Consider the following 16,405-nt stretch of genomic DNA (forward strand, 5'->3'; position numbering starts at 1 on the left):
TGAGCATTACAGAAATATGCAATCTTAATTTCCTCTTTCTCTGAATCCTTAATGGATATCACAACTTCTAGTCTACACTCCTCTATAGGGACTTGGAAAATTCATGAGAAGGATGGCAGCTTACACAGAATCAGCTCCTGTACTATCTGATGCAAGCTTTTTGTCCACCACAAAATGGATTAGATAATGCCAAATTCATCTCAAACTGATGACTACATAATCCTCACACAATAAATAATCTTGGTTACTATTGAGCTCATCCACATTTGGACTACTGAAGGAATCTACATCTCATTACCGAATCATATTGTCTGCATTTGTGGATTACAGTCTATTCTAAATAAAAACTGCTTTGTGAACAACAGGTGTAAAATTACTGTATGTCATAATTTTACTCAGGGAACCACAAATCCAATGGTTCGTGTAACCTGTTGTGTGACACCATACTCCTAGGTAATCACAGAGCAATAAACAAAAAGGACAGTTTTATGATAAACATGAGCAGGCACTTACTGTTCAACTTACATGCATGCATGTACTTGCAAGTGTGTGTATGTATGTGGATATGAACAGCTTAAAAAAAAGGCTTCGTAGAATTATGTTCATTCACAGTGATACGGCTGAGAAGGGACATAGGAAATCTACAGAGCTGACTGTCTACTGGTTAGGTTTGATGGCACTCCCAGTAGAAACTCCTGTAAAGCTGAGACTCTAGTAGAGGAGATGGAGAGTCTTGCTGCTCACAAATGAGGTAAATCACACACAGATATCTGAAAGCTGACTGTAATTACATCCATTTTAATTACAGAGCAATAATTACATTCAAAAATCAAACATGAAAGCTTTCTAAGGTATCTCTTAACTGTGGGGGATGGCACGACATGACTAGAAGAAACAATCAAAGCTATTCTGTTGTAGAAGTCATGCTTTCAAAATAACTGCAGTAAAGGACTAATGCCACCACCTTACTCCTTTATTATTCACATTTATTATAGTAAGCCATAGAGGCCACAAAATGCATGCAGGCTCAAATGAGCAATTTAGAGAGGACATATAACAAAATGTGTGGTCAAACTCTGATCCAACACACTCCATTCAGCTACAGAAGTGTCTGCATCGCTTGGAATCACAAAGATGGAAGATGAAATGGGACAAGTGTAATGAAGTCATGACATCTGCACTTAAAAAGCGTATTTATTGTAAATGACTTAAGCAAGAGGCTTAAGAGGTTGGCTACGACTGAACATAACAAATGGCTGGAATGAATAGGAAGAGAAGCTAATATTTCTCTTCAAAGTTTGGGGATACAAATTCAGATGTCTAAAATACTGAATAGGACATTTTGCCTGCGAGTGACTTACCCTTCAACACAAAATACGCTGTTTAGGTTGAGTAGATCTGGTAAGCCTTGTGAAAAAAACAAATAACAGGAAAAATTTGAAATGATGGCCTGGAGCCACTACTGCTCTTTTGACATACTTTTGAAGTCCAATAGCTCGCTAAAGGCCCAATTTTGAATAGCTCTCTCCTGATTCCTTTCTTCTCCCTGACTCATCATACTCATTCCACTAAGGAATCCCTTTCCAACCCTGCATTTAATTTATAATCTCTCATAAGACTAAGAGCTGTGTCAGATCACAGATCCATCTAATACAAAATCCTCTCTCTGTGGCCACAGAAACCTAGAGACAAGCATGAGAACAGGGCAAGCATACAGTATTATTGCCCCACAGTATTTTACTAGTCTCCAGCAATCTGGACCTCAAAGTCCTCCTGAGATAGAGGCTGTGACTAGTAATGGGGAGTCCAGAGGAACAGCTCCACCCTGAATGAGGTGGTCACAACCCTATTGGTATGAATGGAAAGGCACTCTGTTTCTGCACTCGACTCTACGTCTCTTTGTCCCTTGCTTTACAACAAAGAGACATACTAAAGCCAAGTTGGACTCCGTAAAAGGACAGTTAAATGGCAAGTTGTACTACTTTTTGCTATAGGGAAAAAGAAGCACTGGTACCATATATTAACAAAATTCAGCAGAGTCTACCGAAAAGGATTATGATAGTCAATAACCATTTTACTTGGATAATAATTCCCCTCTTTGCTTGTAACAGTATTCATAACATCACACCACTACAATTAAAACAAAGAAGAGATTAAAATATACCAACATATAAGTAATACACGGCAATGGACAGGCTCAATTTCAATATGGAAGACAAAAGGCCTGGAAAGGAAGGTAATGCATATGAACCAAGCACACATGACAGTTTTAAAAACATCTGTGGAATAAAATTGCATAATGAAGGGAGATTAAATGAAATGGCTTCAGGGAGAAACAATCCAGGGGGTATCACAGCCACGGAACAAACATCTGCCAACCTCAAATGAAAACGGAGATTTCCTCAAGAACTGGAGCACATAAAGACTTCACTACTTCCCCTACATACAGTTCAAGGCTGACAGTTACACATGCACTAAGGGCTGCCATTGCAACACTTTGTTAAAACTATATTGCCAAATTAAAGTCAGCCTGCAAAGAATGCAGGGCCAGTGTAATGCAACCCCAGTATCTCAGTCATAAGCACTCCTGGCGCTGCATTCTGATGGAGGAGCTGTGCTGACAGCTCCACCGGCAGAAAAGGACAAGCACCCAGTCTCGTGGTCAGCAAGGACACAGGCTGCTGTCCCAAGGTCATCTTAGGGCCAAACTCCAAGCCCCATAAAACCATTGTATACATAAAGTGTACAGATGTACACCAACAGCACATCCACACAAACAGCAATTTGTGCAAAGATTCATGCTAAATGGATAAAGAATATATAAAAAGTTCTGAACATTAATGAGTCAAAAATCAAAGGCAAGAATGAAAATTCCTTGCAGTTTATTGGCCTCCACAATGAAGTGTGCAGGCTGAGGAACTTAGCCCCACCAGCACAAAGGACTTCACTGGTCATAAGAAATTCCAATTATAGCAAAAATTCTGGGAAACAAAATTCACCCCCTACACATTTGCATATTCCATTCAAGCCAATGAAGAAACACCTACTGATTTCACCAGAGGCTGAATAAGGCCCCAAAATTGGATGCCATTTTTAAACACAGAGTCTCCTCTTTAAAAATAAATTGGTCTGGACCATTACATATTACTACTGCTTTGAAAGCATTAATGACACTTTGCCATTATGCTTTACGTATCTCAAGGAAAATCTAACACACTTACAGGCTAAACGCATCACAAGTTTTCAGCAAAAGCCCACATCCCTGAACCATTATAGGCTTCAGAAACCTGGCTTGACTTAGTTATTCACCTTAGTTCACAAGCCCCTGCAGAAAATCAGAGAAAACACAGCCACTCAATTTATCAGTTAATTAACAGCCACAGCCAACATTACTCCTAACGGGTACACAGCACAGTAATAACTCCTTTTCAATTAAATAAAATATTTCTTCACCATTTGTCAAGGAGTTTTTACCTTTAAGAATAGCAACCATGTTTAGAAACAAGTTGCATGGAAACACTAAATGTATTTTGAGTCAGATAAGTGCTCCAGGTCCATTTTCATTTTGGCCTTTACATGAGTTGACAGGCACTTATTGTACCATATGCCATTCTTTTCCCAAAGAAAGCATGTAGATAACCATCAGTAAAAATATTAATAATCTCTACTACCTCCTAAAGTAGCTTGAGATTACAAGGGAGCCATCTTGGTAGGTTCTCTTAAGGATCTATCCAATTTTCAGCACTCTTTCTGTGAAAACTAAAGTATTACCAGACGGTGTATGGACAAAGAGGAAACTTTGACTTTGTCAAGTCACACTTTCAAGCCAGCACTGTAACACCTACACATCCCAGATACTGGTTTTCGGAGTTACCTATTCCTTTCTGATATGTAACCCCTAATAATTTATACCTTAAGTGTAGATTCTGTACGTTCTACTCTCATAAAATCAACATACTTGTTCACCTTGAACAATAACATCCTGAATCTAAATATCAGATTACAACACAAACATGAGCCAGACATCATTTTTTGGTTTCTTTAGAACACCACTTGTTTAAAGCAAGTCACTCTCTCCTCAGTAATGTGTCCTCTGCTGCCAGCCACCACCCTCGCAGGAGAAATACCACTCTTAACTCCCATTCCCATGAAGGGACAAAGTTATTATTCACACACACTTTCCCAGAGGGACATAGAAATAATGTTCCACCAAGGTAAATCTGATGCTGTTACATTGAAGCAATTGGATCTACTCCAATTTAAAATGTCTTGGATCTGATCTGTGATGTTTATATAATGTCTATATCTGATGGACAGTTTTAAAACTCTATAGCAACTAAGGCAAGAATTGGCTAGCTAAATAATTTTTAAAGATATTCTAGCATTCAGTGGATTCTCCCTAGAAGTGCAAGTCAGTAATAATATGCTAAGCAGTTCTGAGCATCTATCACCACAGACCAATAGATAACACTCAAAATTCATCTGTTTTATTTTTATCCTCCCTCCTTACAGCTACGTATACTGGCACTCAGTTCTGTTCTAACCAATCAAACTTCATAGGATCAGGCTATAACTAGAAAAAATACTGCATTTTCCTGATTAAATCAGCCAAGGTGTTCTCATGGGAGACACGCTCCGCATGAGACCCACTTTTTGGAACATTCTCCTTCCTAGGGCCTATGCTTCACACCGTCCAAGTGCTCTGAAAAGCTCATCCTTCTGCAGCTGATAATTTAAGGTACCAGAGTAGGCTGTGCTTTCTATTACTTTTGTGTGCTTTTTCACTTGAGTCTTGGATGGGCACATGCTGCACTGTACATATCTGAAAAAATATGTATCATAAATATAAACCCACTTGAAAAGAGAAATGTAAATGTAAGGATGCAAACAGTCACCGTCACTTACATCACTTATTATTTCACTGCATTTTCGGGCCAGTTCCATATTTCTGTCCTCAATAACAGGCTTGAGGAAGACCTGTAAGAGAAAGATAATCATTCCAGGTTTATTGTCCTAAAAGGGTAACAAAAGAAGGAAATAAGTACTTTTCAAAGATATTGGGGTTTAACTCACCTTTTCTTCTTCTTCCCCATCCTCATTTTCATCTTCCCGGAGATCCTGAATGACAGATACTCGCATTTTAATACTTTGCAGAAAACAACAATGAAAACTCTAAAAAGGTTCAGCACTGCAGGAAACAGCTCAGACCCTACAGCATGCCTGGAATCAATGGTTCATTTGTGTCCTCGCTGCACTTAACTCTGCCAAGGCTCCTTCCTTATTTAGGCAGCACTTGACGGTCTTTATCTGAACAATTCAGTGTGAGTGAACTGAAAGGCATTGCAGATGGCCTTGCTAGCTATCAGTCGCAGCAGAGCTAATGCTTTCTTACAGATAAAATATAATTAAATGACCTATCCCAGTCAACTATTTTTAAAATGACTATGAACACACTTAATTAAAATACTGTGATGCAGTTAATTCATAACATAAGTAATTTAGTAAAATTAATAGGCTTGAAAGGGGAACATTGACTCTAGGGTTATGGGAAAACTGCCCAGTTCTAAGATTCAAGGCATCACTGACTCCAAAATCAGTTATCACAAAACTTTATTTTGTTGGTCCAATAACAGAGCTTTTTGATTAAAAGAAGCACACTCTTCTCATTTTCCAGTAGATGTAACTGCTAGTATATTTTTCAGGAAATACTCCTTTTCCACAAAGCATATAAAATTCCTTAAATGCTTTGCATATTATGTCAGCTGAAGGTTAAACCTGTGCATACATAGATACAAACACATCTGTACACTTAAAAGTATACACGGCTATGTATTTACACAAACATGAATGTTGCTTCACTGTTAAAAATTGTCATGGTGTGTAGTCTCAAAACCAATCTTTTTCAGTATGAAGTCATTGACTCCAGCTGCAATGAAACTGAAAGATATCCTTATGCCAATGGATATAGTGTCACAGTGTTTGCTTCTGTAAAACAAGCAAGGAGGTATTACAGGACCAGTTGGAGTAACCAGCATTTTAACTTTTTTTTTTTTCTTTCCAAACTGTAGCTTGTATACTTCTCATTTTATAGAGGTCATGATTTTGAACTTCATCTAGCAAAGTGATTCACCGCTACACAGCTTTGCAATCAGGCAAAGATACAAGTAATGTGTGGTCTTAAAAAACCTCTTCAAAGAATTTTAAGTACTTGTGCCCATCCTTAGAGCTTATTTAGAAACATACATTTCCTTAGAAAAATAAACGTTTCAAAGAAGAGAAAAAATACAGCATTTGACTTAGTTAAGGTCTGAAAATTTGAAAAAAATATTAAGAACAAAGGCACAAACTGCTTTCAGTGTATAATAATCCAAAGACAGAATTCTTTATATGTTAATAGTACAGAAAGCTTCAAGATTTTCCATTCCTCTACTTCAAATATAAGCTCCTGAAGTTCAGATTTGGATTGGCATTGCTGAAGTTCAGGTTGAAAACTATAAGTCTGGTTTGTATAGGTGAGAATTACCTGTAATTTATGCTGACTACTTTTGGACCTCAGGATGCTTCATCCTTGTGGAAAAAAATGGTGTGGTCTTATAAGATGGGTATTCACAGAAACAGGTCATTTTTGAAGATTATGGCCACAGCAAATATATTCCTAAACAACAGATTCATGCATGATTTCAAGGACCACAAGTTAAGGAGACCTACAGAAGTACCAGACAGAAATGCACATGAAGGCTTCATTTGGGGATTTTTGTGATAATATTGCAAATACTATATTTTTCCAGCATAGTTAATTTCCCTTTCCTTCCTACATTTAATAATTTTTTTAAGTGGAGACATTGAAAAATATTTGAGAGTAGAGAAGACCTATTAGTAGCTGCAAAGCTTGCTGAATATGGGGAAATCTTTTGCTATTTTTTGCACCGGAAAGCAAATACGTTCAAAATGACAAAGTCAAAACTGTTCAGGTTTGGGGGGGAAGATGGGGCTGTTCAGCTTTTTAACATGCTTACATTGTATCTGGTGGTTTTTCAGCAGCTGGACATACCAAAATTTATGTATTAATTGTGGTTTTCCTGTAATGGTTTCTGCATAATAAAGATGTGCTTTCTCTTTAGCATGATCTTCAACTGATTTGATAGAATTCATTTTTTCCCATTTTTACATCATCTGGGTCAGGCATAACTGAGTGTCCAAATATGCTATGTCCCATGTAACTTCCATAATACAGGGATTGCAAGATAGCTGCTATAACTCATCATATTAAAGAAAAATATAATGCTATGCACAAAGGGAGCAAGGGAAAAAATATCACAGTATCAACTAACCATACACAAGTTATTCAAAATGGCACTCTTCACATAACAGATGCAGTAAGAGACTATATAACACAGAAACCTACCTCCCTTTTTTTATCCTCCTCGAAACACTGAATACTGTCAGATAACATTCACTGTGCAATAAAGCAAGCCTGAAAATTAAATATATCCAGATATAATTCAGAGAATAATCTGTTATAAGCATTTAAGAGTTGCATGGTTTAGAAGTACATTATGATTCTATTAGCAGCCTGCAGGTCAAGAACAAGCTTAGGGTACTTCCGTAAGAGGCAGTAAATAATCTAGGATCAGCAGGCATGTTTGGCATTGCAAATGTTTGTGTATGTTTACAAATATTTTTAAAACTACGCTAAAAGTACTAAATCTAATCTGAATAAAGATCAAGTTAAAATGCTGAGCTTTACATCCCCAAAACAAATATGAAGTATGTTGTATTAAAGAATACTTTTTACCTGCAAAACCTGCATTTTTACCAAAACTTCCAAACTGACACTGCTGAACCACTTTCCACTGTATATATTGGAATAATCCGTAGTCATTTGTTTTGGCATGAAACAGCACAGATTAAACAAAATCCAATTGTACATAATTTTAAGAAAACACTGCAACGGACTGCTAAGCTGTGTATACACAATATTTGCATCCATACAGGGCATGGCAAAATTAGGATTTATTATTGCATTATAGGTATCTTAATACGCACACAAAGGGGACAAATGGGTTCTTCAGGGAAGTACCCAATATGAACTCATTCAAATTTTGTAAGGGAATGTTGCATAGCTCCACATTTCTGCTTCCAGCCACCCTGCACGGATGTTTCACATCTCAGTTCAAGTCTAGCCTTAAGAATGAGGATATTTTTTTGAAGAAACTGCAACGAAATGAAGCTGCAACTGTACGTTGTCTAGATTGTTCACAGAAGCACAGTATTTGCAGTACACAATCTTCATCGTGTATGAACTTTTGATAGAGAAGATAAGACTTCCAGAAGCAAACTATATGGTTTCTCCTATGAAAGGAGACAGCTGAATCTTCCAACACTTACAGACATCATTTGCTCCTGTCAATGTACTATTTTTTGACACAGAACATTACTCAAGCACTTGGTCTAAATGCAAATCTGCTGAGGAGGCAGAAGGGGAAGAAACATGGGGTATAAAGGAGCCCGAGTCTCCATGAGTACGAGTTGGCCCAGCACACAAATGGTTCAGGCACACAGTTGTGCAGCTTCCTGCTTTGATCACACACAGCTGTGTCCACAACTGGCCAAAGCCCCACCATCTCCTTGTCCCTTTATCAATCTTTTAACAAATACATTTGGGGGATCTTGGCCCAGAAAGTTAAAAAGCTTCATCTCATTTTGGCCCTGATACACATAACAACTTAGCAGTGACACTCAGTTCTGTCACTAAACAAACAACACCGCTGGACTTCTTTGGCATAATCCCCAAAGCCTTCCAAGATCTGACATATTCACATGTACTACTCAGCTGAAAGAACTTTACCACTTCACAGAACAGCAGAAACTGTTCTTGTCCTAGAAAATGTACCAGAAACGTCATAATCTCAAAATTATTAATGCAGAGTTCCTCATGGGGTACTTGAACATAGGCTGCAAGTTAAGGGCCAAGTTATTTCAGCTGGAGACTCTACACAGCATTATAGTGAGAGGTATATACGTTATGAATATACTCCTTTCAATTCTGGACTGAAAACCTAGTAAGAACAGAGGTAGAGTTTTAGTGCTTTAACTATCCTGCTTCCAATGAGTTAAAAATCAACCCACAGACATCCCTGAAATGAAAATGTTATTTTCTGTTCTCACTGGACAGACACACACATCACTGAAATAAGTACAATTAATGCAACACAACACAGCTGGTGGTCTCTTTTCAAAAAGCACACAAGGCATTTGTAAGCGCTGAGATTCAATTACTTCTCATTTCTAGAAATACTCAACTATTAGACTGGAACTTACTAGCAACCCTGCATAAGGAAGTTCATAGTTAGGCTATCAGCACCACAATCACAAACAGAAAGCAAGTGAGGAATCCCAGCCTGCCAATTTTAACCTCCCCTGAAGATGAAATACCAATTAACATTAACAAAAGAAATTCAAAAGATCATTCTATTTAGAGAAAAATCTTACCCATAAGCTTATATCTGTCAGATCATTAACACTGCATTTATCAACAACACTTCAAAACCCGAAAATATCTCATGGTTCTAAGCTAAGATTTTCATTCAATGAAAGTTATTTTATTTAAGGTTTTGGTAAAGCAGAGAGTGGCAATGGTATTTTTAAAGATGAATACAAATGAGATGTTAGAATTGTGAATCCCAGAAAACCTAATGAATTTTCAATGCCTAATAAATACATAAATATAGACATTTCTTGCAAACACATACTCACAGGGACGTTGTCTAGCTCAACTGGATCTTGATGACTGAGCATTTAAGATGTCTGTATGGTACAACTAGTTTCACGTAATAATACCCAATCTAATTGAGTTACCAGAAGCAGTGTAGCTATGCTAGCATGACATTGCCCGAGTTAAACTCTTTCCCACACAGCTAATTATCCTGAGAAATGAACCCATTCAGAAGTGAGAGTATTTATCAGGGCACAAGATTGTGCCATGTGGATGTAACCTTAGCTGTGATCAGCAACAATACGTTGAAATAAACCAGCATAAAGCTTTTTCAGAAAAAAAACCAAAACCTCAGCTTCATTTTTCTGACAATATTCATAACTGCCTACTACATTTGCACAATAGCTTTTAACCTTCAAAGATGGTATTTCCTAAATGGGATAAACAGTTTCACCTTTTTTTTTTTCCTAATTTTTCATTTGTCAAGAAAAATCCTCAACAATGGGGGAATTTGGTCTTTCCACCCCGCCAATATTTTCAGTTTAACCAGAAGCCTGAAAAATCTACCACTCCTACAGCTCTCTTCACAAGTTGATGCATCAGGAGCTGAGACCAAAATCAGCCACATTTGACTGCATTGCAACTGCTTAATCCACTCTTCCTGACATAGCTGTGGCATTGCCCTTTCTTACCAAGTGTTATAAAACCCCTCTCCCCTTACTCAAGTGTCCAACTAGGTATGGGAGTCCACCAGAGATAACAGCTCTGGGGCATAGCAGTTGAGGCTCTTCAGCACTCCCCACCTCTTACTAGTGCCATTACAACAACGAATAGTCAAGACATTTATTCCTACTACCTACAAAACTGCAGCCCGGATGCTAGTCCTGTATGCTAGTAGTCAAGAGACCTGCATGCTAGTCCTCCGTAACCGGTGTGGAGCAGTACATATCCAAGCTATCCCTCTGCCCTGCAACTTGTGGCTCAGATTTCATAAGGCTGTTCTACAGAATATGGCTAGAAAATGAAATTATCAGCTGCCTGGGTTACTGTGTGTGGTATCCCAAAGAGAAAAATCACATTCAGCAGAAGAGGGATTCAACTGAGAAGTTACAGCTTATCTCATAGGACTCCTCAAAAGGAGAAAAGTTTAGATAATAGATCAAAGTTTTCCATTCACAAAATTTTCATTTTATCCAAACCTAAATACTATGGAAGAAAGAGCTAGGACTATATTGTAAGAATTTGGAAATTTTACCTTGCTATAAATCACAGCTAAAATTATCAATGATTGTAGGTAAAAGATATGAAGTCAGTAATAAACAAGTTTTATTTTGCCTCAATAAATCCTAAAAAGCTAAGGATACTCCCGTTCTCCTTTCAGTGACTATATATTCATATATAGCTTACTATAATCTGAAATAACAGAAAGATATACTTGGCTTATATACAGACTCTTGCATACGTTTTCTTAGCCATATAGACTGGGCATGTGTACTTACCAGGAATTTTTCTTGTGGCGTTACTTCAAATTTAACTGCCTGAACTGACAGAATCTCCCAGAGCAGGAAGAGAAAATTGGATCTTTCCTACAAATTTAATTTCAGTTGTAATTACATCCACCACTATGACCCTCACTTACTTAATGAATGCATTTTTCTAGAAACTAAAACCACAGTGATTTATTTTTCTTGTATTTAATTGAGTTTTTTCTTCTCCATATTTTTGCACTTCTTGTGATAGACCTAATACTGTAACTTCAGTCACACTCTCTCTGGAGGGAACAATACCATAAGTAACACACACCTTTAAAAAAACCTTTATAACTTTACTTTTCTGGAACATTTCATGTTACTTTGATTCTCAAGTAAGTTAAATTTGCATCAAATTGCCACAGACAGCTAACACTAAAACAAAAACTAAGTTCTTCATTTACAGTTATTTAAGATCATAGCTTTTAAATTTCAGAATAGTCTTCAGAAAACCCCCCAAAACAGAAAAGATTAAACCAAACAGGCCAGGATAAAAAAGAAATTTAATGAACACATTTGAAGTAACAGAAGTCCCTTGTTCATTGATGAAAAATTTATTCAAGTAACTTTATTTTTTGATCAAGACAAATAATTTCAAGTCATAAATAATTGATAGAGAAGGTATATTTTGAAATATCTTCAGACCCAAAAAGACAAAAATAAAACCGTAATTATGTAAAACATACAGCTCCCTTATTGTGCTTAAAATGACTGATTCTTAAATAGTTCTCCTTTGGAGAAATTAGTTTACATCTTTCATCTACTTTGTGAATTGTGCCCATTGTAAGATTTAAACACGAAAATAAGTTACACATACTTTGTGTCCAGGAGGGTTTAGAACTGTATTGTCATAGCCAAGCTTCCCTCCTAGCCTACCATTCTGTGCGTGACAGGTTAAGACAACTGTACACAGGAGCTGTACTATGAATTTAGCAGTATATTCAAAAACAAAGCACTTAATATACAAAACACACATTCAGAAAATAGCCATAATTTTCAAGACAGAGAGTTTATAATCACTGATGCATAGCTCATTCTTTCCAAAAAGCTGCTGTGGCAAAATAGTCTGCTTGAATAGAGTAAATATTATTTTTCAAGTGCTTATAATAGGCTACAATGGATTTGGAAATACAACTGTTAATAACCCTGTATTGAAAAGAATTTTATGGCAAAGAACCCTATACTAAGGGCTCTCTGGACAGCCTAATCCTGTAATTGAGTTCACGGTTGTAATTCAGGAGAGCAACTTACAAGTTCTTAAGCATTGACTACAGCACTGAAGAAAATACACTAAAAATACAATAGGTAGCAATAATAAGTCACAGGAATGTTAGATCCTTATGTACACTCTGTTTAACAATGATATACACAGGTTTCCATGACAACAGTGACAAGATGATAAAAACATCTTCTTCCACCATCCACTGAAAAATATATTTCTGCTTATATCATTGATGAAGTGGCAAGCACCTAATTTAGAAATGTCAACTTGCATTTAATAACATATTTTTATATTCAGAGAAATGCACATCATATTTTTAAAGGATTTAAATTAATATCTGAAGCAGATTAAACAGATTCATGATCTGATTTTTTTAGTCTTTTAAATCAAGTTACATAAAACTTTACCTTTTATTTTAGTCGTTGTCCATAGTTTAGCTGCAAATTTCAGCTTAAAAATTTTTTTCCCCCATGGAAATCTCTTTTGCATAGATCAAATAAAAGCCGATCTAGCATTTCCCAAAGAAACAGTGCAGATTTTAGTAGAAGAATACCTTATTTTTAAATTGGCTTCATTTTGCTCCACCATTTACAAAAAATGATGATAAGGCAGTTCTGCTTTATCAGTTACATAATTTGCTTTCACATTAGAGCACTGTCTTACTTCTAGTCTGAATTGTTTTCTCAAAATGGTAATGGACAGAACTGGCATTTCTTGCTCCAGCTACTTTATAGTCATTCCTGGGACCTGGTAACCCCTGAAAACAAGCAATTCCAATGACATCAGCGGAATTTAAACTTGCAGTTATCTCAATACTGGTACTTCTAGGTGAGCATACTTCTCAATCTATAAAGTACACCATCATAATACTTATTAAAATGTCAGTTCTCACATATTACTATAGGAAAAAATAGTTCCTATAAATTAGTAATAAAAATTTAGCCCTACAGTGCTTTTCATATAACACAGTACATCTAAATTACCACATTAAAAGCCCACTGAATTACAGTTCTTCAAATCAAGGAAGGCTAATGCCTGCACCACGTGAAATAATGCAGTAAGTACCTTCTGAGAGGAGGAAGGCAAAAGAAATAATATAGCAATGTTTTGTACACTACAAATTATCCAGAAATACCGCCTTTGGGCATGATCGCTTGCTGTTGTTAATAACATTAAAGAACAACAACTACTTTATACTCATACAGCTTCTTGTGGAGAAGATTTTAAAGAATTTTATAAATACAGGGATAGAGTCTTTGATGGAGGATACTGACACAGAGCGAGCCAAGTCCTCTCCCTGTCCTCAGGCATTTGAGGACTAGGCTGGAGTCAGGCTTAAGTAAGACCAGCCATGGGTAGGTCTAATTTAGCCCAACCAAAAAACCTGCCCCAGATCATACTGCTGATTCATGGTTACTTGACAATCACAGTATGGCCAGAGGTTTGGGAGATGCAGCAGGCTTTACTGGGGGAACAAGCTGTCTTAAGTCTCCTTCGAACATCTGGAATTTTGTAAAGAGAATTCAGACCAGGATAAATAACTACAGAATTGCTCCTTGCTACATACCTGAAGATACCTGATCATCTTATAATTCTGTCTTACAGAACAAGGGGCCATGAAGTAAAGCAGCATCTCCACAGTAAGAAAGGAAGCTTGTAATGAATCAAGACTTCTTGACTCCCATCCCTAGTTTTAATGCTGATATCACAGAGCTTCTCAGTAGAATTTTCCTGGCTCTTTTTCAGTGATATTTCTGTTAAGTCATTTCAAGCATAAACTAGTTCTTAACTTATATACTCTACTTACAGCATTGAAGATGGGTTTTTCTCTAGAACATTTTGCTATCTGTTACGCAAATTTTAGTGTTAATATAACTTAAAAAATAAAAAAGGAAAAGTGGGACAAGAAAAGAACACAGAGCAGTCTTTCATTTAGAACCTTATACTAAATTATAATTAGTAAGCGACTGAGTTAACATGCAGCACAGAGTTAGAATAACAATGTAGTTACTTGTTATGCAAATTAATTTCAATGTCTACTGAGTTACAGGTAGTAACTATTTGGCATGAAACAAGCAAGATAACCTCTCTGAAACCTGGCATATAGAAAGAGAAAGAAAATACCATGTTCTTTCCTTGCTTTCTGAAGTCTAAATTAAAGTTATATTAAGATGGTTTTATGTTGAATTCAAATGAATAGGTGATATTAAAAAGTTAACTTCAAGTCTAGTTAGGTAAGGTCCTATTTAAATTGCATTTTTGTAAATATTTATTCATTTTTTTACACACATAAACCGTTACCAGAGAATCAATTTATGTTAGGGCCTAAGGCCTAGCTTTGAAGAGGTTTTAGTCTTTTTATCTCTCTGATGATGTCATGGGAAGTCTGAGCCTGCCTTTCAGCAAAAAAACCTCCGAAGCCAGAGGCTGCCTCTGGAAGAATTATATTCGCCTTCAGGTCTGTGGTAAATGTATTTTGGCAGCTTTACACTACAGCTAAAGAAATTTCTCAATCTCATCAGGAAAGTGTACTCAATAACGATAATCTGTAATACAAAAGTGCAAACCCTGGGGGCGGGAAGTGCCTAATCTTACATACACAGATGCTATTCTACAGCCCCAGAAGTAACTACACATTTCACTTCCCTGTAACAATTTTAAACCATCTCTTTGCAAGATGAAGATGTAGCTATAATATGCTCTGTGTAGACATTCAAAATATGTCAGACTCAGCTTCCCCAAGCTTATATTTAAATCCTAGGATATTACCACACAGTACAGCACAGTACTTGACTAATGCTACCCACAGGGGGTTTTTTAAGATGTTAGAACTTCCTACAGCTCAAAATCAAACTGAGGTAAAAAATTAATATCAGAGTGCAAGTCATGTTAATCTCACATTGGCTGTATGGCTAATAATGAGTTTAATCTTATTGTTTCACCATCATTAAACATACAAACAGGCTTTGGAGCAGCAGCCAGAACCCAGCCACCCTGGCCCTACTGCGTGATAACCACAGTACTCAGCCCGAGACCCTTCTCTGGCCCATGAACCTTCTGTTCTTCTCTATGCCATGGTACAACTTCAGCAAAATGCTGGTCAGGACCTCCATCACAGTCAGGATTAGGCCACTCAACTGTGGGCTCAAACACCTATTGGGCTGGAAGCAATATCTAACACTTCCTAGAGGAACACCATCACACCTGAACTAACAGAAAAATGGTCATAAGCCTTCCCCTCTCTAAACACCCAGCCATGTTTCTGAGCGAGCGTGTTTGCGACACATACACTGCAGTGGCAGACAGGCAGGCAGGCTCCAAATTCAACCTAATGACTCCAGATGAGGGGTTCTGATGGGATATAAGCAATGGGCAGATGAGGGACCATTTGGGGGGAGGATGCTGAATATCTGCCTGATGCTGTAACACATCTGCAGACTCTGCTCTCTGCTCATACATGTAGTGAGACAGAATTATATTCTGTGCACGTGTCACCTCAGCATCCAAATCTTTTGTGGATGCCATGATCTTCAACTTCTTAATTTAAACAGACAGATTACCAGACTTTAGTTTACAACATAACTGCAGTTGGAATCTTTTTAATATAAAAACTTTTACAATGATGGACTGGTGGACCAGCAACAGTAGCTTTTCTGAATAGTATTTGGATAACTTCAGAATGACGTAGAGGCAGATGGAGGTATCATTTATCAGACTAGCAGCATTTAAAGTCAAATGACGAGACTAAAATTTAAAAAGTGTAAGTTAAGTGCTCATGAACTTTGCTAGATAAAAATTTTAAAAATAAAAGCAGCTATCTACCAAATGAAAATTTTATATAGTTGTTAGTCACTTTCAAAAAGGGTAACACAAACCACGCTACATGAAACTGCTAATGATCTTAAAATGGAGAATAAATAATTACCATTTTGTCAAGAC

The 16,405-nt window shown here is 37.0% G+C and overlaps 1 protein-coding gene across 3 annotated transcripts in view; it reads right to left on the bottom strand.

The window, feature by feature from the left end:
- NEBL (nebulette) overlaps positions 1–16,405 on the bottom strand; it is a 278,197-nt gene that overhangs the window by 91,722 nt on the left and 170,070 nt on the right. Inside the window, exons 1-2 of one of the 3 annotated variants that reach the window (XM_052803995.1) lie at positions 5,074–5,156; positions 4,906–4,977 (exon numbers count right to left, since the gene is read on the bottom strand). The exons of the other annotated variants lie outside the window; for them this stretch is intronic. Of the exons in view, the coding sequence (XP_052659955.1) occupies positions 4,906–4,977; positions 5,074–5,139 (138 nt within the window). The 5' untranslated portion in view covers positions 5,140–5,156. Of the gene's footprint in view, positions 1–4,905; positions 4,978–5,073; positions 5,157–16,405 lie in introns of those variants that run through there. 3 annotated transcript variants of the gene reach the window in all.

Source organism: Harpia harpyja, chromosome 1 (genome assembly GCF_026419915.1).
Source record: "Harpia harpyja isolate bHarHar1 chromosome 1, bHarHar1 primary haplotype, whole genome shotgun sequence".
Taxonomy (NCBI): domain Eukaryota; kingdom Metazoa; phylum Chordata; class Aves; order Accipitriformes; family Accipitridae; genus Harpia; species Harpia harpyja.